General features: G+C 49.2%; 1 protein-coding gene across 2 annotated transcripts; it reads left to right on the forward strand.

Moving 5' to 3' along the window:
• Nucleotides 1–7,530: 7,530 nt before the first annotated feature.
• On the forward strand, nt 7,531–14,684 carry MANBAL (mannosidase beta like). Of its 2 annotated transcripts, XM_050907549.1 has the most exons (4): nt 7,531–7,682; nt 8,989–9,073; nt 9,426–9,623; nt 12,205–14,684. In XM_050907549.1, the coding sequence occupies exons 3-4, from the start codon at nt 9,474–9,476 to the stop codon at nt 12,310–12,312; spliced, it is 258 nt and encodes an 85-aa protein (XP_050763506.1). In that variant the 5' UTR covers nt 7,531–7,682; nt 8,989–9,073; nt 9,426–9,473; the 3' UTR covers nt 12,313–14,684. The 2 variants fall into 2 exon arrangements, with proteins under 2 accessions (XP_050763506.1, XP_050763508.1); XM_050907551.1 differs by lacking the exon at nt 7,531–7,682 and having other exon boundaries at nt 8,858–9,073.
• The last annotated feature ends 8,647 nt before the right edge of the window (nt 14,685–23,331 follow it).

The following is a 23,331-nucleotide window of genomic DNA, read 5'->3' on the forward strand; positions in this document are numbered from 1 at the left end:
GCACCAGCCTCTTCACGGGGAGAGGATCTGCCGTGCAAATCAGGCAGGTACATCATTTGTATCACCTACTCGTGAACACTGGAGAAGGGGATTTCTGGGTAGCACAGAGCACATTTTCCAAAATCCCTGTACTGGTGCACACAGCTGCACGCTGTCTCTGCAAACTGGAAAGGGATTTTTGTTTGCTTTTTTGAAATAATCTGTTCATGTTCTCTCATGTGTGAGGCCGGTTGCACCAATTTTTCAGCATGACTTATTTTTCTTCCACTGTCTTGGTGCTACACTGGCTGAACAGATGAATCGGACTGCGTTGTTAAACCAGTCAGGGGCCAACGCTATTTCAAGGTATTATCCTATAACGTGGTTTTGAGCTAATTCTCTATCCGCCTGGCCCATTGCCTTACACAGAGCTGCTGTAAGATACTGGGCGATATCTCTCAGATCAAGGAGAATCAGTCTGTAATTGTCTTGTTTATAGCTGCCTGCTGCCTAGCTTGGATTGGGAGGGCTGTGATCCGCATTCATATCTCAAGTGAGCTGCTTTCAAAGAAGGCTGTATAAAACTCCATCGTCCTAGGGGTTTCCTTGCGCTGCCTGGGTTGGGTTCCTGTCATGCACAGCTGGACCCAGCAAGACTCACACAACAACAAGCTCTCTTTATGACTTCAGATTAATTGTGGGAGGCAGCAGAAATTTCTAAAACCCCTCCAGGCTCTGTCGGGTGTATCCAGCTTAGGAGTTCTGAAGCAGCATAAATAGAGCAGCTTTTCTGTCCCCGGGATTTCCTGTCCTGGCTTTAGTCAAAACCTTCGTATCTTCCCAGGGCCCAGAAGGGTCATTTGTGGAGCTCCTCCGCCAGACTCCTTGAGCTCTCCCTCTGGCTAGCGAGGCTACTTCTGGTGCAGCAGAAATGGCTGTGATCCCCACTGCTGCCCGCAGTTCAGCCTTGGCTTGAGTCCCGCAATGTGTGCTCTGCCTGCTAACGTCTCTGGATGAAGATGCTACAGACTGTGATAGGATCCAGTGTTCTTTGGAGCCAGTTTTGCATCCATCCGTTTTGCAGTGTATATTTGAGCTGGCAACTATGGTCTTTGTTCTCATGGTCATTTTTTTAGTAGGGCAGTCACGCAGGTAGAGCTGGTACCCCCTGCACGCGCAGGAGGGTGGCTCTGGCTGCAGTTCTGCACTCCTCACAGCCCGAGAGCCGCTCTGTGCGTATCAGTGGCATTCAAAGTCTAAATGTACTAGTTGCCTGACAGCATTCCTCATGGGAGCTTCATTTTAGGAGTAGTATCAATAATAATTTGGCACAACAGATGACAAACTTGTTTTGCAAAATGAACAGCTTTTTCTCTTTAGAATGTCTCTCACTTTGTCCCTAGAACCTTCCCAGTTTCTTCCCACCTCTCCTCGCTATCGCAGCTAGTGTTGTCAGCATCCACTGGCTCCCAAAACATGAGGAATGTAACACTCAAATTACCTCCCACAGATCATCACTTCAGGTTAGCAACGTGCAGTGGGTAACTGTATATTTGCCCTCTAACCCCAAGCCTACACCAGTGCAAGCCTGATGGAGTCTATGGCCCGGTGCGAGCTGCCACAGGTACCTGCTGCAGCTGGAACTGCCGGATTTCGGAGTCACATCTGTGCAGACCTAACCTCTCTAGGGTCCTTGGGTGAAGCGCATGCCAGCTAGTTTTATTTCAGTGCCAATCCTTCGCTGATAAAGGACACAGTGTTAGGATCCTGCAGCAATTTCCCAGATATTGATTTCCTCTTAGCTTTACCTCCTCTGGTCTCCACGCCATGCTTTAAAAAATTGTCCCTGTCTATTCCAGGTGCACAACATACAGCTTCAGATAAGCTGAGCAGCATGTGAAATGGTCCTGCTCACCTTGTGAGGTTGAAACTAATGACAGTAAGAAGTAACTCATCAAATGGCAAAAAACCCATCCCGTATTCTCAGCTATCAAAAGCTTTTCTGCATTTCTCCAAAATGGCACAGGCGGTGGCTGTTGGTCCCCAGCTTCTCCAATCTCCACCACTCCTGAGAGCCCCCCCCCACAACTGTTCTCTGTGGTTTTCTTTTACTTGAGAAATGCGGTGATGACTAACTTACCACAAATGCCTTAATGGTAAATTAAACACAGAACTGCCCAAGATTAGAGGTTATATTTTTTGCCTAGGTTTGCCATCTTAGAGGTAGGATGGAACACATTTTGGTTCAAATGTCTTATCCCAAGTGGCAGAACTAAGGCACATTATAAGTAAGTTGATCATCAATCATTTAATTACATTGTCCATTAGTGGTGCATACACAGTAACTTTCATTCCTAAGTTCTTTGCAAAAATGCAATCATTTCTGTGTAAGGCAAGCAAACAAAAAACGAGATGAGAAAGACAAGATTTGGCCCGTGTTGCCAGTTTCTTCTAAGGAAGAAGAGAGGACCCAAAACTTAAACCCAGCAGGTGTGGTGAGACTTGCCATTAGAAAATCATATGAGACTTGGTTTCTCCACCTTGGAAGGATAAAGTGCTGGGATTTGGATCTTCAGATCCTCCAGACTCAATCCTTTGAACATCAATAGATTTCCCAGGGAGAATTTTCCCTTGAGGAATTCAGATTGGTAGGAAGCTGAATACAAACATTTATCAAAATAATCTCAAGGAAGGAGTCCCTCTGGATGAGAGCACAGTTTGCACTGAGAATGAGTCTGAAGCAAGGGATCAGATTAAAAACAGACAAAATAAATCAGTAATTCAAAATGTGCAAGAAGTGCTATCAGAAATGACTGTCTCATAGTGTTAAAAGCCTGCTTGAAAAGCCGACTTAATCTTCAAACATTAATGTATCACTGCAACTACAAGAGAACAAATGGCACCAGCCTGCGAGATGTGTATCTGTCAGGAGGCCTGATGAGCTCTGCGGGTGAGATCCATTTATAGAGCCTGTACCTGTCTGCCTCTGTTTATTTCCTAGCGAGCTGCTGGAGCGTTTCAGCATCACCCAAGTGAACTGCCAAGAGTTTCAGCCAGATGTCAGCATGTTACACTCAGCTGTAGGCTTGAGAGTTACTGGTTCCTGAATTTCTGGCTCTAAATACCATCTCCTTCCAGCCCCGGCAGACAGAGCTTGGATGCCAGCAGTGAATCTCAGTAATTAAGGAGTTCGTCTTTGGTCTTACCACTCTCATTTCAGTTTGGAAAGGAGCCTTGACTAGAAGGCTACACAGCACGTTACAGCCAGAATCAATGAACAGGGCTTCAGTCCTAACCCTGCCACAGACTCACAGTGACCAGGCTCACAAAGGTCCTGTGGCTGCCGATTCTTGGGTGCCGGTGCCCCCCTTGAGGACCCTGCTCTTGATTTTTGGAAGCACCGAGACCTTCATACTCTGGGATGGAGAGGCAGTGTAGGAAAGGGTCTGTGAACGCCCACCCTCTGCGCAGAGGGCTCTAGTGACTACCCCAACGACACCCCTTCCCATCAGGGCAGGCTGGGTGTTGGTCTATGTATTTTCTGTGACTTGGTTTCCCATCAGAATCCAAACGTTGCTATTACTGCTCACCTTGGGAAAGTGCTTTGAAAGCTTCTGATAAAAAATGGAATTTGAGTGAGATGTGTTACTGGTATCGAGAAAGTAAAACGTAGTTTACAGAGAGGGAGTGAAGAAGGCCACATTTCCAGTAAGGCCTGAAAAATGAAAGCAGTTATTACTAATTTTTTCCTGGCTGAATAATAATATGCAACCTGAGAAGACCTTGGTGCACAAGGGTATGGTACATGTACAATGAATGGTAATAAATAGGTCTCACTGCAAAGACATGCAGGAAATACTGCAATGCAAACCAAAGAAGAAATGTAGAAAGAACTAAAAAAGCGAAGGATGATTTGGAATTGGAGAAAGACTTCATGCCTGAGTGCTGTCTCTACTTAGAACTGGGCGCTGACAAAATTGCCATTTCCACTTGTTGAATCAATTTTAGCTTTGAAACCCACTCACATCTCGTAGGCTTTGGAAAAATCTTCCCTTTTTTTATAAATAGCTTCCTTTTTCATCATTTCACAGTCAGCTGAAAGGAATGGGTCAGTGCGGTGCTGGTGAAAGGCACGCAGCCAAAGCAGGCTAATGGCACCACCTGCTTGCGGTTGAAAGGCGGAGTGTCTCCTGTGCAGAGCCTGGCATTGCTGTAAAAGCGTTTGATGGTCCCGGGGGCGGGATAGCGGTAGAAGGAATGGGTAGGAGCTGTATAAAAGCTGCAAATTTCACCTGCCTATTTCTGCTTGGAGTAAGAAGTGCCATTTCTGTTGGGGGAGAGGAGGAGAAAGGAAGAAAACGTACAGTATTGGTTGCAGTCTAAGTGTGTATTTTCCCCTTCGCCTACAAACTTCAAACTGCGAGGATCAGAGCCCATGAAAAGGTGTGCGTGGATGGCACCACCACCAAATTCAGTGTACTGGTAGTGTTGGGAAGAATTTAATCTGGCCGCTTAATCCATGCTGACAGGATCTCTCCTGACATTCACAAGAATAATTCTGCCTCCTCAGTTTTTGTGTCCTAAATAGTCAGTGTTTGGGAGCTGACGGGGCAGAATTTACTGCCTTTCCTGAGCTCTGGGTTTATCCCTTAGCCGGTACAGCCACTCACCAGGGGCAGTGAAAGCTCTGGTAATTATTTAAGAGTAATTTTTTTCTTAGGATTTTTATGGTAGAAGAATTTATTTGTACAGGTGTCTCTGGCCTCTGCAACTCGCAGCCGCACGCGTTCTCTAGTTGTCTGTAAAGTCTTCTGCACTAAAAAAGATGAAAGGTTTTTAATCCAATTGCTCAAAACCTTTGAAATGGTTTTCATTAATACCCATTTAATTCAAATGCTTGGTAACAGCCTAGAAAATCCTTTTATTACAAATGCCATACCTTACTCCCTCAGTAGATGAGTAACCGATTAGGTTTTCTCCAAAGTATTTAGGCTCTCCGATAATAAAGCTCTGCAGCAAAACTAACCTGGCACTACTGATATTTTAGGGTTAGGAAAAGGGCAAAACAAATCAGATTCTTTAAATACCACAAATGAGCAAAACAGAGCACAAGGCATTTTTCCCTTTGTAGGTCATCTTATCGAGACATCTCCATTTCAGAGCTGGATACTGAATCAAGACATTAAAAATAAAATAAAAAAAAACGGCAAGAGCAAAGCCAGAAGCACGCGTCTTAATTGTTGCTGCCAGAGCACTTCAAGGGAGCAGATCAAAACCTCGCGGATAAAGAGAAACCCGCCAGGACTGAAAGGCCACGCTATTGATGGCGGGGATTAAAATGCTCGCACAGATTTAGGGGGCGAGTACATTAACTCTGAGGCGCAAAGGCCCGGGGTGCTTCGCTGCCAGAGGGGCCGACCCGGGCCTGGCCGTGGGGACCCACCGCGGGGTCGGCACCCACAGGCGCCCACAACCGAGGCGGGACCGGCGGCAGCGTGAAGCCCAGCGGCTTCAGGGGCCTTTCGGCAGGAATCCGGCGGCGGAGCCCGCCCGGCCCCACAGGGCTCCGAGCCGCCCGCAGGCCGCCCTTAGCAACGCGGCGCCCCGGGCGGTTGCTAGGGGCGGGGTGGGGTGCACTTCCTGCCAGGCAGGAATCACTTCCGGGGCGGCGAGGCCTGGCCGAGAGGGGCGGTGAGCGGGCCGGGCGGCCGTGGAGGGGAGGCCGGGGGGCTCTCGGGGGTCGGGCGCTGCAGGAGGGGTCTGGAGCGGCGCGGGGATCCGCTGGGAAGGTCTCTGTTGGGAAGGGTGGAGCGGTGGCTTCAGCGTCGCCCCGGCCCCCCGGGAAGCGGGTGGGAGAGCCTCGGGTGCAGGGGAACCTCGCTGGCTGCGTGGCGGCCCGCTCCTCCTGCTGCAGCCAGGGCCGGCCGCCAGTGCTTGCAGGAGGAGACCTCACAGAGCTGTTCTCTCGAGAAGGGAGAAGGAACTCGGGGTGTCCCCTGCTCTGAGGCTGCTTCTCCTTACAGCCCCCGGGCACGGCTGGCAGACCCGGCTGCCTTTCACCGGGTCTGTAAGCCTACACACACACTCCTCGGCCTCGCTAATGGTCATGTTTTCAGCGGTGCGAAGCACACGCAAATGCCCTTGAAGCCAATATGAACTGGCCAGTCTCCATCCCAACACCTACTAAGTCATTTCAGAAATCCAGCATGAGCTTTTTTTGCCTCATCCTTTGACGGAAGCTTTCATGTTCTGCGCCAATACTGTTGCTCTTTGTTTCCACCCCAAGAGGAAGCTAATATATATTACCTGAAGTGCTCCTGTGGCTTTGTCCTACACTAATTATTTATATAGTGCTAGGTCTTAAAGATGCCAGCTGGGAAACACAGGACAGCAAAAAGAAAGGTTTGAGTCTGTCCTAGCTCTATTGAGATGGCTAGTTTGTGGCCCTGATCCTGAAAACTCATGGTTATTTATCGCAGGGCCTGATCCTGCGCCCAGGGGGACGACAGCCACATCATTTTCTAGTGATGTCACTGAGCAAAAGCATGAGCCTGCAGCCCTGAGTGCCCCCTCGCTGGTTCTGTGGTACAGCTCTGGCTTTGCTACAGGACCAGATCCTTTTGTGTGGGGGTAGCTAGCTTGGTGTAAAACCCTAATAGAGACAAGACTGAATATTTTTAAACGGATAGTCAAAATCAGTTCCTGTAGTGCAGCACAGCTGTTTGTGACCTATTTCTGCTGTTATATTCCAGTGAGATGGCCAGGCTTGTGGGGAGAGGTGGTAGCTGCTGTTAGACCAAATGAGTAAGCTGGAGGGTGGGGGGGAAGCTTCCTCTCAGGGTCTGAAATAGGAGTACTGATCTTTAAATGCAATTTAAGAACAATTATGTTAAGCGTAGCCATGTGAATAGATGCCGCGGTCTGAGGAAAAAGGTCGTTGATAACCTGTGGAGAAGAAGAAACGTTAGCCAAGGAAGAGGTGGTGAAACTGTTAGCTTCTCGGCAACAGAGAGGAAGACTCCATTATCATCCAGGGAGCTGTTGGATTAGCTGCAAGGCAAAGTGTAAGGAGGTAGCGCTCTCAGTGAGAAAACTCACTTTGCAAGCTTTGCGTTCAGTGCAGAAGGCAGCGTGCCTGACGCTGAGCCCTGGTTCCCCAGCGTTCAACTTTGGCCTGCTCGTTTGTGCAAGGTTTAGCCTCCTTGCCTGTGCAGGTTTGGGCACTGTGTTAACCACAGGAGTTTTTTAAAACAGGAAAAAATTTTGCTAATATTAGTTCAGCTCCACTGATAGCAGGAAAACTAATGGTCCAAACGTGGGTTGCCTGCTGTGGCTACTGTGCAAGCAAGGACGTTCTACTATGACTAGTTGGAGCATGATGTCAGGTCTTCTCTGAGCATATTTCATGGGGTAGTGCTTAAAATGGTAGTGGCAGCTGCTGCCAGCCTGTGTGAGAGCTCTTGATGCTGGTCATGTACTAATAGACTCAAGGGAGGTGAAGTAGAAAAGGGGAAAGGAGGGGAGACTTGTGGAAGATGAGGATGGAGATTTTTTGTTTTCATTGTATCAGTTTCCTTTTGTGGTTTATTTTTGTGTGTTGTGTTTCAGGTGTATGAATCAGGATTATCAGTAGGAGTTTGTCCTGAGAAAACTCCAAGTGAGGAATGAAGCAACATCCCTTCCTGCTCTGTTTGAGGAAGGGGGTGGGCAAGAATAATGTTTTCAAAAGATATCCCAATAAATAAAGTCAAGACAAAATGCAAGTCAAGGGTGAAGTTTCCCATGATTCTGTTTCTTGCTTAGGAACTGCGATCTTAGTGGATTGGGGGAGAGGGCGTTTTGAAAGTTAAAAGCAGTTAGGGATGAGCCACTTTTATGCGTGGTTTGTTGACACCGTTGTATGTCTGGTGCAGCCTTTGGGACTGCAGTTGGGACTTGCTGAGCCTGAGTGGCCCAGCGTGTATTCTGACTTCATGTACAGGTCCCATGCAGCCCTTGCTTACTGAATTTTAATCAGAATTTGAAAAATTTTCTTTCACTGAAGTACAGACCTGGAAGGGACTGCGAGAGGTCACCTATTCTTATCTCCTGATTCAAAGGCAGGGTTATATATACTCACACCCCATCCCAGGCGAATGCTTATCTGATCTGCTCTTCTGAATCACCAGTAACAGGGATTCCACAGTCTCTGTATTCCAGTGGCTGGCAGTCCATGCAGTTGGGAATTTTTTCCTGTCTTTTAAAATTCAAAGCAATATCCTGTACTTCAGCTGAATTAAAACAAAATAATAATTTCTTGTAATTTATATACCACTCCTTTTAGTATGTCCCCAAATGACATTTGCCTCTTATGCAACGGCATTGAGTTGTTGATTGATTCTCAAATTTATCAACTGTAAGTTTACTCAAATTATACTCTAAGTTTACCATCTTTCTCAACTGGGTCACATCTGCAGATTGTAGAAATCTCCTCCCAGCGTGAGAAATACAGAGCCTGCTTTGGAGATAATTTCTAGGAGGCAGATTACTACCACTCAACTGCAACGTGCATGCAGCACAAGCACGCACCCAAGCTTTAGTAATGTAGAGAATTGTAAGTATCAATAAGTAGTGCTGATTCAATAAGTACACACCAGGATCATACAGGTCAGGAAAACTGGGTAAGACGGTAATCACAACTGAGTTCTGATGGCATCTCAGGCTAATTGAATTTCCCTTTTGGGACTTTCTGTGGCGTACTCCAGCAATTGTGGCAGGAGAGTTCTCCGTTATTGTAGAAAGCCATTAGTCATTCATAGAATGAATTGACAACTCCATTAGCAAAAGATAAAGGAAGGAAGAAAGGATAGTCTCGTGGCTGAGAAACTAGCTTGGGACCCAGGAGAGCAATATTTAACTCTGCCACAAACTACCTGTGTGACCGTCACAAGGTGTATAGGGCTTAGTGTAACCAGCCACTAAAGCCATACTTAACTTCAAACACATAACTCATTCCTCTGTCTTCAACAGATCTGCCTTCTGTGTGGTGTATTTAAGTAGTAGTTGGTTTTGTACACCATCTAAAACAACAAGACTGTGACCACACGTACACAATGTAAGTAAAATGAATAATAGTCACCTTGCATGCATGATTGACTTCAGGGAGAAGTATATTCTTGCTTATTAAGCTTTTCCCTTATTTTTTCATGAATATTGTTCATATTTTGTTTGTCTTGCCCTCACCTGCAAATGGACTAAAACTAGCATTTGAGGACTATTAGGCAGGTGGTAAAAGACAAGCATCCAAATAAAATGCAAGTTTCATTTCCCTCTTTGTTATTGGTTCTGTACATCAAGGGTGTCTTCAAAAAACCTGCATGAGGTAGTCTATCATCTTTTGATAATGGAAAGTGAATACCAGAAAGCGTGATGCAAATAATTGCTCTGTTTTTTGCCCCCCCTTTTAGTAACCAGTCTTCTTGAGAGCATTAGAGGAGAAGAAGGGTGCACTCACGATGGCTGCTGAGTTGGATTTCTCCCCACCTGAAATCCCTGAGCCCACATTCATGGAGAATGTGCTACGCTACGGACTCTTCTTTGGAGCCATTTTCCAGCTTATCTGTGTGCTAGCCATAATCCTGCCAGTTTCAAAGTCCCATAAGACAGTAAGCAGTGCTCTCTAATATTGATATAGATGGGCAGAGTCAGAGAAAATAGGATGGGAGGGAACTTTGAGTAGCTAATGGAGACACAGTGGTCTGCCCCTAGGATTGATGACAGTTTCATTGTTCATTCTCCTTCCTTCCTCCTAGCTTTCCTACCTCCAGCTTTTGTCTTGTGATTTACCCCCAGATTAGAAAGTCAGGAACAAATACCTGAGCCAGGGTCTCTCTGAATATCAGTGAAAAAAGCGATCTGAAACGCTGGCAAGGTGTGCTAAATGTACATGCTGTTCCTGACTGCACACGAGAAGGCTTTAGTCCCGATCCCATGTTGTCATCCTACTGCTGATTTGCTGTATTAATTGCCAGGCAGGGCGTCCCCTTTGCAGGACCTGCCTTTCAGGAAATGACTTTGGGCTCTAGTTTGTGTGCGGTTTTTGGAAACAAGATACAGGTGAAATTTCTAGTACATTCTAATGTGAGGAAGGCAGTTTTCAGTACTGACACCCAATCCTGTGCCGGCAAGCAGAGAGTCCTTTGATGCAGTTAGTACAGGAGAAGGTTAAAGTGAAAGGCTGAGGTGAGCTACAGGACTCCGATTCCTCTAGACTGGGCCACGGTGGGATGACCTGCATCTGCCTGGCTTTTCTGACAAAAGAGCTCCATGTGCTTGGTAGTGCCTGTGGTGCTGGGGACAGATATTTCAGTGTTGGTGATCAGGCTGCAAGTTTGGTGATTTGATACAGATTTTGTCTAAATGTGTACGGTATATTTTCAGTAACAACTCAGCATGGGCAGTTGTGTTTTCAGGCTATCTCTGTTGCCATGTTTGCTCCCTCTTGTGCAGAGGAAGCATGGAAATTTTCAGCCTATCTGGGGAAGGGAATGCCTGAGGGTGAGGTACAGTGTGAAGGATACAGTTCATGACCCAACTCTTTCACCTTTAACTGTTGGTGCAATGTGAAGTTGCGTTGATGTACTGGATTAGTGACGCTGCCCTGGCATGGACGCACGCTCCCTCCTGCTAGTCCTGCCACAGGAGCTGCAGCTCCCAGCAGGGAGATGAAGCAGGCAGCTGCCGGTCACGATACAGTGACATTCTAAGTCTTGCACCGTTATTCTGCAGCATAATTCTGCGCCCGCCTGTCAGAGTCCATGCTTTCCCCTGATAAATTTTTGAGAAATACTGAATAGCCTGATTCTTGAAAGCTGAAAAGAGTGAGAGCTTTAGTTTGAAGTGGGAAACTGACAACCAGGCCCCCAGTTAAAGCGATAAAGCTCAAGGACCTGTTACTCTTTCAGTTTGCAAGCATGCTTTGATGTTTGCATGCTCTACTTTTTATTTTCTCCATATGTATACTGTCCTCTTGATTTACTGTCCATATGACTAATTTACAAGACCGTAAACACTAGAGGCTACCCCTCCAGATCTTGGGAATGGTGCTTGAGTCTGGGTAGGATACCGAGGAGCTTCTCTGTCATGGAGGCTTCAGGCTTTGAAGTCTACCTTGGTTTGAACATTAGAAGGCAGCAGTGTTCACTTCACGGCAGCAGCACACTGCATCCCTGAGTAATAACTGCATGTTGCTCCATTTCTCCAGAGCCTGCCAGCTCCCCATGTGCCGATTACAGCCTTTGGAAAGCCAGCCAAGTCTCCTTCCTTGGAAAGCCACACAGATGTGTACTGTAATAGCCCAGTAACTTGAGAGACGTTTGAACCAAGCTCCTTGATTAAAAGGATACTGTCAGATGCTCGCCTCCCCCTCCATTATCTGGAGCACTGTCTTGGAAGCTTGAAACTAGCACGTCTTGCTCAGCCATTTTTTGTGTGTCCTTTTCCAGTTGGCACGCTCTGACTGATAGAAACCAAGATGCTAAAGCAATATTTATACTCAAATGCATTTAATGAAAGGAGGCAATCTGCATGTGTGCGCTTTCTCAGATGAGACTGGCACTGTTCCCTTGTGTTTTTACAAGATAACTAGACTTTATTTCCCATGGCTGAAATATTATCTGTCATCTCCCCTGAAGGAAACAAGCAGCATATCTAAGCATTCCTTGTTAGTCCAGGTGAAGAAAGCTTTGCCTGCAATTCCCTCCCTGGATTTTGGGCTTGGTTTAGAGGCTCTGAACTTTACATTCTTGCTACTGTTTTGGGGAATATTTTTTGTCTTGTACATGATGATTAACATTTGGCAGCCTGAATGTTTCCATGCACACTGGTGATTATATGGTATCTTCTTTTCCTAATTTGAATAGTTTTCATTTAGTGTTGATTTTCTTCTTGCCTTTAAAGTTGGTTTTGTTTTTCTTCAAAGCCTGTTTTAGACACTTAAGCTTTTAACGGCTTCTCTGGTAACAAGCTGTTTCTGTGCATAAACTCACACTCATCAAAAAGCACAGGCGGAAGAAGCAGAGATGGTGCTGCTCAAGTCTCATTAAATGTGGACTCAGTTTGATATAGATGTGTTCCAACAGAGATACCCAGCACTTGCTTGCTTTGGCTTATACTCAGATTCCCAAAGTGAGCTGTCAGCAAATTGTAAATAAAAGTTACTGACTGTTTCTTAATTGATTCTTGTAGGACTCGGACAGTTTTGAGCCTAAGAATTCAGAGACAGTGAAGAAGCCAAAGGCAACTGCTCCACAGATAAGCAAGAAACCCAAGAAGGAAACCAAAAAGAAACGATAAAGGCATGACCAATGAGCTTCAAAAGACAAAATAATTACCTATAATCATGCTTTCTCGGAGATGACATCAAAGGCAACCACCTATATTAAATGGTTTTCTGGCATTGCCATGCTTTACCTTTCGGGGACAAGGGAGAGTGGAAGGGGTGGGCTTCTGCCATAGATTTCTTACAAGCAAAGAGGACTTCACACGTCCAGGACTTCATTTGACATGATTAATGGGTCACCATTAAAGTGACTTCTGTCATTTCTGATGGGTAGAGAGGCCTGTTGTCCTAGCTCCTCCATGCTGGCTAGGATTTGAGGTAAAGTCCCTGTGGAAGGTGGAGCATGGGTTTGCTACTTTGGATACCGGTTTGTGTTGTATTTTTTGAAGGCAGAGGCATCACATGGATCAAGGATACCACACTACACAGCTTTGTATTCATCTCTGTTGTCATCTAGTCTGAAATACATAGCTGCATTTTATGGCTTAATAATAATGTCTTTGTCATATTCTTTAATTCTTTAGGTAATAACTCATCAGATTCCAGACTGCTGTAGATGAAAGCTTTCATTTCCCCAGCGTCGCTACCTCTTTCTTATTCCCCACCCATGCACTTTTCCTTTCTATTCCCACCCTTGAAAGCAGGTACATTTCAGGGAATTGAGGCTGTGGTGGGGACTGCAATGACTACAAGAATCAGGGAACAATTTGATTCTGGAAGGTGCAGAATTTAATGCCTGTGCTAATGGGGTGTTCTTGGAAACTTGGGAAGACGAGGAACTGCATGTTGCAGAAAAGCTGCTCTGAGGCAGGAGTCTCAGAGTGCTGCATTGGTCGTGTATCAAACAGCACTGCCTCTCTGTACTGTAGATAAACCCTCCTGTCAGCTAGCCGAGTCCTAACCGTGTGCTCCGTTCCAACCCAGCTGGGGTCTGTTGCATTTGCAGACTCCCTCCCAGCCTTACCTGCTATAGTCTGCTGCATCTCCTCTTGCTGAATTCTTCCTGAAGTTAAGTATGATCTCAGCCTGAGGAGGTGCGGTATTTTAAGATCCAAAGGGTGGCAAGCTGGCTGTGTAGCATGACTATATGGCAAGAGACATATACACTGTGTTCCTTCAGGCTCTGGCTCTCCAGGCCCAGGGACAATCTAGTATTAGATTTAAATATGGCTAGACAGGACTGGAAAGAGATAGGTGGTGACGTAGCCACAGAGTTTCTGTAGGGCAGCTCGAGCTTCCTGATGCCAGCTCACATCTTGGTTTGTTTGATCACGAATGAGTCAATGGGAGGAGAACCTGCTCTTTTAGGCGCACCCAGGGTTCAGAGCAGCTTTGAAGGAAAGGGTTCTCTCTGGCAGGGCTGCAAGTCTGCCATCCTTTTTGCATACGGAGACTCCCATCCTCAATTCACAAATGCCTTGTGAGCCCAGATATGGTAGCCATGTTGTGCTGCGTGTTCTTTAACAGGAGTTGAATGACACGTTTACAGAACCATCAGTGTTGAGAACGGCCACGTTCTCTGCTCGCTCTTGCTTTTGGTGGGTGAGACAGATGGATCCCAGTACCAGTTTGATTCTAACCTCTCACTGCTTCCCTGCTCCAGGCTCTCTGCTTCTCTTAACCAGAATGCTGACACCAAGTTGCACTGCTTAAAATCCAGCTTAGAGTTCTGCTTTAAATTCAGCATCTTTTTTCTTCCTTTTTTTTTGAGCTACATAAAGGCAATACTAGGAGAACAGAACAAAGCATGGGAGACACAAGCACTCTAAAGTTGCTTTGAGTTCTCAGTACAAAGAAACATTACAACAATTTCCCACGCAAATAACAAAGAACAATATTGTGCTACGAGTTCCCATTACGGACCTGTGTTCCTGTCTGTGATCTGCAGGGCAAAGAAAAGCGTTGCCACTGCCCTGGATAGGTACTGCAGAGCACTTCTTCCATTTTAATAAATGAGGATGGTGGTGGTTTTATCTAACGATGCTGGCTTTCTGCAGCTTACCTAAAGGGGGGTTTTAATGCTTTAACGGAATTGCAACTATTGAAAGAGTAGCACGCACGTTACCTGAAATATAGGAGTGCTTCTACAGCTAAGAAGCAGTTAGCAATGAGCACTGTGTGGTTGTTACCTGAAATAGCAGGCTACTACATCAACATCTACATCTAGCTATTTGCAGGCAGGCTTACTCATCGCTAAGTAGAAATCATGGATATTTGGGTTTGGTTTTGTTGGGGGGAAGAGGGATTAAGATAAATTTCCCAGTCTGTTCCTAACAGCTTTATACCTATTTGAATGCTCTTGTTAGCTGAACTTACAGTATGTTTTTAGAGATTACCAATATCCCATGTATTTTAGTTTCTCTTGAAATGTGTAATAAATGCAATCAGAATCTTTGTTTAAAAAGAAATCTCTTTTTAAAGTTGTGCTGCCTCTTTCCATGCATTCATTGTGAAAGCTGCCAGAACTCTCAAGACTACAGGAACACAGGGACATCAATAACCTATTCATAAAAATGATCCATTAAGGGAAAGCCTTTCACATCCTTAATCTGTGAGAAATTGGTTAGTTAATACTGTCAGGCATGTGTGTATCTGTGTTTGACTTGGAAGTAGCAAACTATCTCCCAGTACAGCTTCACCTTCCTGGAAGGAAGGAGGAAATGGTGCGATGACTAAATTAATTTGCCTCTCATGAGAGACTTTGGCTCCAAGAGCCCCCATGAAGGCAGCAATAATAAAGGCATCATTTGTTAATAATACGAGCAGGGGATTAGATGGGGATTCAGTAGACTGGTAACAGGGATTTTCAGTAGCCCCTCGCTGTGTGATTGTAGCTGAGGTTTACATGGCTGGAGCGTGGAGCTGTCTGGTGGCTCTCCTTGGCTGCGGTGAGACCAGCGTGGTAGCCAAGCTCTGGCAAGCATCTGTTGGTTCCCTCACCAGAAAACCAAAAGGAGGGAAGGACTGGTGTGGTGACTCCTTTAATTCCCAAGCACTTTTCTCCAGACTGTTTTGTAATTAACATCCCAAAGGGAGCTGAAGACCTCATTAAGTCACTTTTATTGAAGCGGAGGTTTTCAAAGGTCTGCCTCCAGATACCAGCCAGTAGGCAGCACCTCGGTGAACAGCACCTTGCTCTGCCACCCAGAGCCCAGGAGCTGGGCTGAGAGCTGGGTTGTCTCTGCTAGCATTTGTTACCAAGTTCCTTTCCCTCAACAGGTCAAGCCTCAGCTCTGAAGAAACGTGGCTGGGAGTTGAGAATTCCTTGCTTCGTTTTTGATGGTGTTCAAGCAGCTCTGCCTCTCTGGCCACGCTCATCTCAAGAGCTGCGGCCGTCGCCGTCCCCTTGAGCTGTCCCATGCTCACAATGCATCCTTGTGCTCCTCCAGTGCAAGCAGCACAGTCCCTTGAGACAGGCTAATAAGTAGCTCGTGACTGGAGTTCCAGTTCACATAGTTCAATTAAATCCCTGTTAATCTTGTTCAGACCTAATTTACTTTCATTCTCATACACACGCTTCTCTCTGCTTCAGAGAGATTCTGGTGAGGTTCCCTACTGACAGGAACCGAAGAGCCCGAGGCCATCTTTGAAGAGGACTGATGTTTGCAGAGCAGCCCCCTTGTCGAGTCAATAAGCTAAGATTATTTCCCAGCCTGTCATGAAGAATGTGAAAATATTCCTTCAGTGCCTGGATTTCAGGGAGGGTCAAGGCTGGATGTGATGATGCTCAAAGAGAAAATCAGGAAGCTGTAGGAGGGGAGGACCTGCTCAGTATCTCTTTCCCAGGGCACTGCTGAACTGTTCCCTTGTGTGTGTGTGTATGTGTGTTAATTTTGGGGCAGCTGAGAGCTGGGGTGCGGGACTTCTCTCTTGGGAGCCTCTCGTACACGCTGATACTTCTTTCAGGCAGAAGTTACGTTGTTCACAGCCTGTGGCCTGCAGGGATTGAGATGACTGTATTGGTTTAGTTGTTTATTAATCTCATGAGGCATCGGAGACTGACTGCAGCAAGAAAACGGGATGATGAATGGAGAGTGCTGGAGTACAGAGCACGGCTGCTTGTTTGGTGATTAGGTTGATTGCCAGCTTTGGCACTGGGAAGGGATCTGACCCTCCTCCTCTTCCTCATCCAACCAGAAGGGATGATTTGGTTAGGGAGCGTTCCCTTTCTGGCAAGAGACATGGGCTGTAATCAATGTTTGCATTTCACTTAAATTGGCAGTTACTGCAGGCCCAAGGTCCTGCTCTTCTCCTCTGGTAGTTTGTGGCTTTTGAGAGGTTGTTTGTGGGGGTGTTTGCTGGCTTTTGGTGCCCGGACCAGTGTGCAGTAGCTGGTCTAAATGTCTCTTGCTTGGGGCTGGCAATGGCAGGGCGATGAACTCAGCTTCCTGCCTCTCCCTTGAAATTCGGCTGATTTTCCTATTTCGTGTTGATTCTTCCTAATTTGTGGCTTTTCTGTCACTGTAATTCACCCCCATGCCCCTTCTTGTTGCTTCCACCCTGTAGACTCATGTCTGTTGCAATTCTTCTGTCCTTGCAGCCAAATTTTACCTGCCAGTGACAGACTGTGGGTATCACCTGCTGTTACAAGGACTGACACAAAGCAAGAACATGTGGAGAAGCATCCAGGACGGAGAATGGTGTCCCCTTGTGATCAGCCCCGTCGGCATGTTTCTCTTCCCTTCTTTTTTCAACCAGCAGATATAACTGCTGGGGAAGGACAGCTCTCCACCTTGGGAGCCCCAGGTATACCCGGGAAGCTGTGCCATGCACATCAGCCTACCCCTGAGCCATGAGGAGTTAAAACGATCAAATATTATGCTTCCGAGCTCTTGTGATAAGTGAATGCTACGACGCTGTGCATGCTTCACACCACGCATTCAGATCCTGCTCCTCGCCAGCACACGCAGATTTGTCTTGTGCAATCCCCGGCCTCTCGCAGTGCTCGCTTCCCTCCTCCCAGCTCCCCTGGTTTCATTTAGTGCCTGGAGGCCCCAGTGTGGCTTTGATGCTCCTTGCACCCTGCTTTGCTGGAGGCGTGAGCAGCCACGCACCAGGAAACCGCAGTCCCGCCGAGGACTGCAGCGACGCAGAGCCGGTGGTTGGAGCAGAGAGGCTGACAGGTTCCTCCGTGGCTCGAGTCCAGCCTTTTTGGCTGGTAGGTACAAGGTAAACCTGCTTTGGATCAGATCTTTGCTTTTTAAAAGCATCTGTTGCCTGGCTGATGTCTCTTGTCGCACTTGAAGAGCTTGGCTCCCAAATGGGGGATGCTGTGGGTGGAGGGGGTTGAAGGGCTCTCACTTCTGTCTGTCTTCAGTTCTAGGCAAGGAGCTGTGTCCCTAGTACCATGCTCTACTGGAAGTCCTATTTACATGCTAAATGCAGCATTCCTCATTTGTGAAACCTGCACTCCGGACCGTCCCCTTGTTTCTTGCCAGAAGGCTGTCCGAGCCTCTGCGGTGCCGTCGCTGTAAGTGTCAAGTTCAGCCAGTCCCAATTCATGGACTGGGGCCACGGAAGGCATCAGCACTGGCCTGAGACGTCTCATATTTTGCCCAAGCTGAGGCTACAACCTAGGTGTCCCTAGCTCCAAGGCTAGTTCCTACTGCCTTCCCTTTGGCTGCTGCTTCTCCAAAAGCCATCCCAAGCTTGCAAATTCACCTTGCCAAAAGCCAAAGTCCAGAGTACGACAGGCACCGGCGAGCTCTCGCAGGGCAAAGCCGCTCCCTCTGCTCAGGGAACTGACTCCCGAGGCTTCCTGCTGTTAGTTGTGCCTCCGCTCTGGCAGCACGGGCAGGAGCCGTGGTGGAGCCGTGCTGCCGGCGTGGGGCTTGTGGGGTCGCATCCCTCCGGCTCCCCGAGGGCGGCTCTTGCACATCGGCACGTGCTGGGTGGGCCCACGCTGTAGTCGAACGGCTGGACCGCAGCTGCTGGAGGCTGCGCAGGAGAGGGTCCTCGTGGCTGTGGTCCCCACGGAGCAGCTACTTGTGATGCTGCGGAGGCTCCTTTGGGTGGCTGAAGCAGATGTCCCCAAGTGTCAGGCCTCCGCGGTGAAGGGAATCGCAGGGGGAGCAGTTTTTGAGAGAAGGGAAGAAGCTGCAACCATTTCTGCTCCCTACCTCCCCCCTTATTTAGCTCACTTTAAACTGAGCACGGATCCAAACGTCATATGGTTTAAATTTTTCAGATTCAGACTTTGGCCTCCTTAGCCCATCCCTCGCTCGAAGGACCAAGACTGGATGATTAAGGGGAAACACCCTTGTGTCTGCTCCGGCTCTGCTTGGCGCAGGCTGCAGCCGCTTGCGGGCCGGCGAGCAGCCGGGTGCTGGCAGGGAGGCTGCCTGGAACTCCTCTGCCGAGGGAACGCCACAGCCCCCAGGGCAGGGTCGCCTGGATGTGGCTACCAGAGCTTTGTGCTAGCCAGCCATCCCTCTGCTGCTCTGTTAGCAAAGCAAGCCGGAACGAGAGCTATAAATCTCATCTGGACGAGTTTCCGTGGGCTTTTCTGAACTGCTCTGTTCTATTGATACTAAGACTGTCCAAAAAGCAGAATTTCCACCACTGGGAAATGCTAACGTTTTGCATGTGGCTTTTCTGCTGAGCTGAGGCACGAAGCAGAAAGTGTCGCATTTTTGCGCGAATGAGCTATTCCAAGACACATAATTCAGATTGTATCAAAACGTCGTATTTTGTCAGTCAGAAACCTGACGGAAATGTTGTGCCGCTGTTGAACATGCAGATAATTTCCCCCCACAGCTGCTGAACTTGGTGCCTCCTTATCGAACATTTGCACGTCACCGAGTCAGTGGTTTCCCCGTGGTCCTTTCCCCCAGGGAATTTTGCAGTGACACTTCCTGGCTGGGGCCGCCTCGGTGCTGGGGTTAAGGGCCCCTTTTGCACGGCAGATTGTCACTATGCTGAGGGACACGATGGGTCCTGAGCTGTCCTGAGTCCTCCTGGTGACTTCTTCTCAGCCACCCCTTTTTATCCTACAACCTGCGGGATGCTGGCCTTTGCCGCTCGCCTCCTGCAGCCCCGTTGCTCAGTGCGGGAGAAAATAGCCAGAATTAGCGTTTCTACCACGAAATATTGCCAAATGGCTCGTACTGCTGGAGTTATTCTGGTCAATCCCCTTTAGTAAATCAGCTCCTGAGCTCGTAACTGCAGCTTCCCTAACGGGGCTGGTGGTGCTGATTGTTTGCCATCACACACTTACTATTTGCAGGGCGGTAAAGCTCAATGATCGTAAAATCTCAGGGCAAGAGCCGTGGCTGCTTCTGCATCTGTCCAGCATCTCAAACGCAACCATTATATTATTAATAGTAATAATTCGTGCGAATATATTTGGAATTCGCAGTGAACAAAATGCAGCTAGCCTCAGGAACAGAATCCATTAGACAAAACTTACTCACGCTTGCCAAGGGGATGCTTAAAAATAAATCTGGCTGGAGATGAATAGATGTTTTGTTGTAAATCCACAGCTACATTGGAGAGGTCAGGACTCAGATCAATTACTGGACCCAAAAAGCACCCTCTTACTCCGCAGGAAGATTTCAGGAGCCCTGTGGAGCAGTTTGATCTGCACACCTGGAGGGGGAAGGAGCCACATACATACTCATGAGCGTGACAGCGTTCTGCCCGTAGTAACTCTCATTCTTCTTTTTCCTGATGAAACTTGCATAAAGGTCAGCAAGAAAGCACAGAAATACCTGAGCACATCTTGATTTCTTGATAGAATATCATTTCAAGATGTGCTGTAATAACTGAGCCACCAGAAATACTCAGTGCTACTGGTTTTTTAATTTGGAAGTACCTGGTTTTCAGTTTCTGCAACCCTCTTCCTCTCCCCGGGGTGGGTTTTATCGGTGCTATTTAAAAGTGAAGAGAAAGAATCATCTCAAGAAAATAAGTTTCAGGGAAGAGACTGAAATCCCTAGTTGGGTAAAAAAAAAAGTAATTGTGGATTAGACTGTTTAAAGATAAATACTTGGAGTGGGGCAGGAGGGAAAGGAAAGCGGGCGGCTGGGGGGCATCCGTCGGGCTCAGGACCTCACGGCTGAGCCAGGGATGCACTGAGGTGTGCTGGGTTGCTTAAACTTAAATGGTCTTAAATCGCATTATCACCAGCGCTGCATGTTTAATGTCAGAGTCCTGTGAGGGCACATTCCTGAATCCGAGCCCAAAAGATAAGAGGCTGGTTTTAGAGAGTATCTATTTGCCATTTTAAATTTGCACATTGGCATCTTCTTCGAAGAAGAGATTATGTCGTGGACTTGGTCCGGCGTGTTAAAAGACACAGTGCCTTTGCTGTTTGCCTTCCAGCAACAGGCCAGCACTGCCGGAGATGAAAACTACGATTGTAGGACAGCCTGTAGAAAAGGAGTTGATTGCAAAAGAGGAAAACAAAATTCAAATATTTATAAGTCATAATTGCATCTTAGATTTGGATCTGGATCCAGTAGAGGCTGAGTCATCCTAACCAGCTCACCGAGGGCTGGGGCCGGGTCCCAGCTCCCCCAGGGCGCTCTCCCCTCGGGCAGCAGCTCCTCACGCCTGCTCTGGGACTGCGGGAGCGGGTGCTCCTGGGATCAGGAGGGAGAGGGGAGCATCCCTGTGTCCCTGTGCAGGCACAGCGGGGAGAAGACATGGGGGACCCCAGGCATCGACGTGCCCCCCTCTTTGTCCTACAGTATGACCTAAGTATTAACGTATGAGCGAGTAGAGCAGTACCCCAGGGCTGCCCCACACCGCGCGGTTAATTCCTTAATCCCACGTCGAGGAATCCCTCCCTACACATCCCCACGCCTGGATAGCAGAGGGGGTGGCTGTGAATTAACACCCCCAAAAAGCCTCAGTACAAACCAGGCTGCGCTTTGATGCTCCAGCAAGGAGCAAGCAGGGTTGCTACCCCCAACCCAGCCGCTCTCCAGCACCAGCCGCCCCACGGGTGTGCGGGGAGCCCGGCCGCCCTCTCCCAGCCCTGGGAGGGAGCCGGGAGGCAGGAGGGAAAGCGTCGGCCCTGCCCGGCTCAGCCCGGCTGTAGGGACCTTATCAGCAGGCGGCTCCTCCCAGGGAAGGGCCCTCCGCAATGTGCTGGCCAGGGGTGATGGATCGGTGTGTGCGTGACTCCTTGTTCCTGGTGACTCATGGATTCGCTGGCCTTCGCCAGTGTCATGGGAAATATTTTTTTAATAACTCAAAAAGAACAAGGCTGAGGGGGTGGGAAACAGAAAGAAAAACTCCGCCACATAGTTCTCTGAAACTTGTTAACTTCCTAAATTGTTTCTGAAGTGTCAGGTCTTCAGAGTAATGGGGTTTTCAGAAATCCCCGCTGAGTGGCTGCAAGGGTTGGCTGAAGGGGTGGGCAGGGGATGACAGAGGCGGTGCTGGCTGTGGAAATACAGCCCACGGGTCACTGGAGCCAGCCAGCAGCTGAACGTGCCTCATAAACCAGCTAAATGGGGGTTTAAGGAGCAGACTGCTTCACCCCATTTCTTCCTGGAGGATTAAGTGACAGGGAACACCTTAGTGGATCGCTAATGGGGGAGGTGGAAGGGCTGCCAGCACCGCTGAGCTGGTCGGGCAGCCCTGACAGGCTTGGGGCAGGCGTCCGGGCACCCGGCCGGGCCCTGAGCCCGCGTGTGTGCCCCGGCACTGCTCTGCACCAGGGGAAAGCTGGGCATTTTCCACCTCCTCCCAGTGCTGGAAGGTGAAGGTGCTGAGGAGTGAGGGGAGGGACGGCTGGAACTGTCCCTGTGTGCCCACCTGCCCGAGCGGGATACAGGGGGACCCACACCTCACCCAGCCCTGCCCGGGGTGGTGCTGCCAGCCGGGGAGCGGGCACCCCAGGAACACCCACAGCTCCGTTCTGCCTCGTTTCTTGGAGGCTGGCACCGGCTGCAGGGATGACCTGGGGGTGTATTAACCCCCCAAGTGTTTATTGCAGCACAGGTGAGTGAGGGACACAGCAAAGACGGGCAGATGCCCCAGCAGGGCACGGCCACCACTGTGTGCCAGCACTGCCACCAAAGGGCCTCACAGCTGCGTGAGGTTCCCCCGGGAGGCCCAGGATGTCGTTTATCTTTCCCTGCTTTTCCTCTACACTTAAGTTTTGCCTCCTGACTTCAGAGAACCGGGGAACATGGATTGCAGCCCTCTGGGACAGCGAGGTGACCCTCCTGGGGATGGAGATGCATGGATTCGGGTGCCGAATCTGACAGAAGAGTGTTTCTCCCTGCTGTTCGCCGTGTGTTAGAACTGTATAATAAAGCAACCCCCGAACCAGCCGGGTTTTAGCCTCCTGAAAATCACGTTCTCTTTTCTGTTCCCAGCTCTGGCTTCCAGGTGAACACAACAACGCAGCCCACCGGGGCGAGGAGCGCTGGGCTCGGGTGGGAGAACCCCACCGCCGCGGGGAGCCCGGAGCCCCCCCAGCCCCCTCACCCGCGGGACCGCGCAAGGCGACGCGCACAGAGGACCGAAGCCGCCGCTCCCACGCGTGTCCCCGGCGCGACCAGGCGGTTCCCTCCGCCGCGGGCCGGGGCGCGCCGGCAGAGCCCGCGGCGGGGGCGGCCCCCCTCGCCCGCTGCGCGCCCCGCGGAGCCCGGCTGCCCGGAGCCTTCTCCCTTAAAAAAAAAAAACCCCACGGAGGGGAGGGGCGGCCGCTTTTTTCCCCCATCCGCCGTTTCCGGTTTGCTGCCATATTCCTCTTTTTTTTTTTTTTTTTTTTTTGCCCTCCCCGTGGGTTGCCCCCCCCCCCCCCCCCCGCCCCGGAGAAGGGGTGAGCGGGGGCGGGCGAGGCAGCAGCGCGCCGGATCCGCGGCGCTGCGCGATGCTGCTGCTGCCGCTGCTGCTGCCGCTGCCGCTGCTGCTGCTGCTGCTGCCGGCGGCGCAGCCCTGAGCGCCCGGCTCGGCTCGGCTCGGCCCGGTGCGGGCACCCAGCGCGGCGGCGGCGGCGGCGGCGGGGGGCGGCGGCGGCGGCCGCGCCCCCGGCGCGGAGACAAAGCCGGGGCCGAGCGCTGGAGGCGAGCGGC

This window comes from Gymnogyps californianus, chromosome 17 (assembly GCF_018139145.2).
Source record: "Gymnogyps californianus isolate 813 chromosome 17, ASM1813914v2, whole genome shotgun sequence".
In the NCBI taxonomy this organism is placed as follows: domain Eukaryota; kingdom Metazoa; phylum Chordata; class Aves; order Accipitriformes; family Cathartidae; genus Gymnogyps; species Gymnogyps californianus.

What these genes read in the sequence shown, in the direction of transcription:
- MANBAL (XM_050907549.1), top strand. Translation starts at nt 9,474, where the DNA reads ATGGCTGCTGAGTTGGATTTCTCCCCACCTGAAATCCCTGAGCCCACA. An exon ending in TTTCAAAGTCCCATAAGACA is followed by an intron (nt 9,624 to 12,204) that starts GTAAGCAGTGCT and finishes TGATTCTTGTAG; the next exon opens with GACTCGGACAGTTTTGAGCC.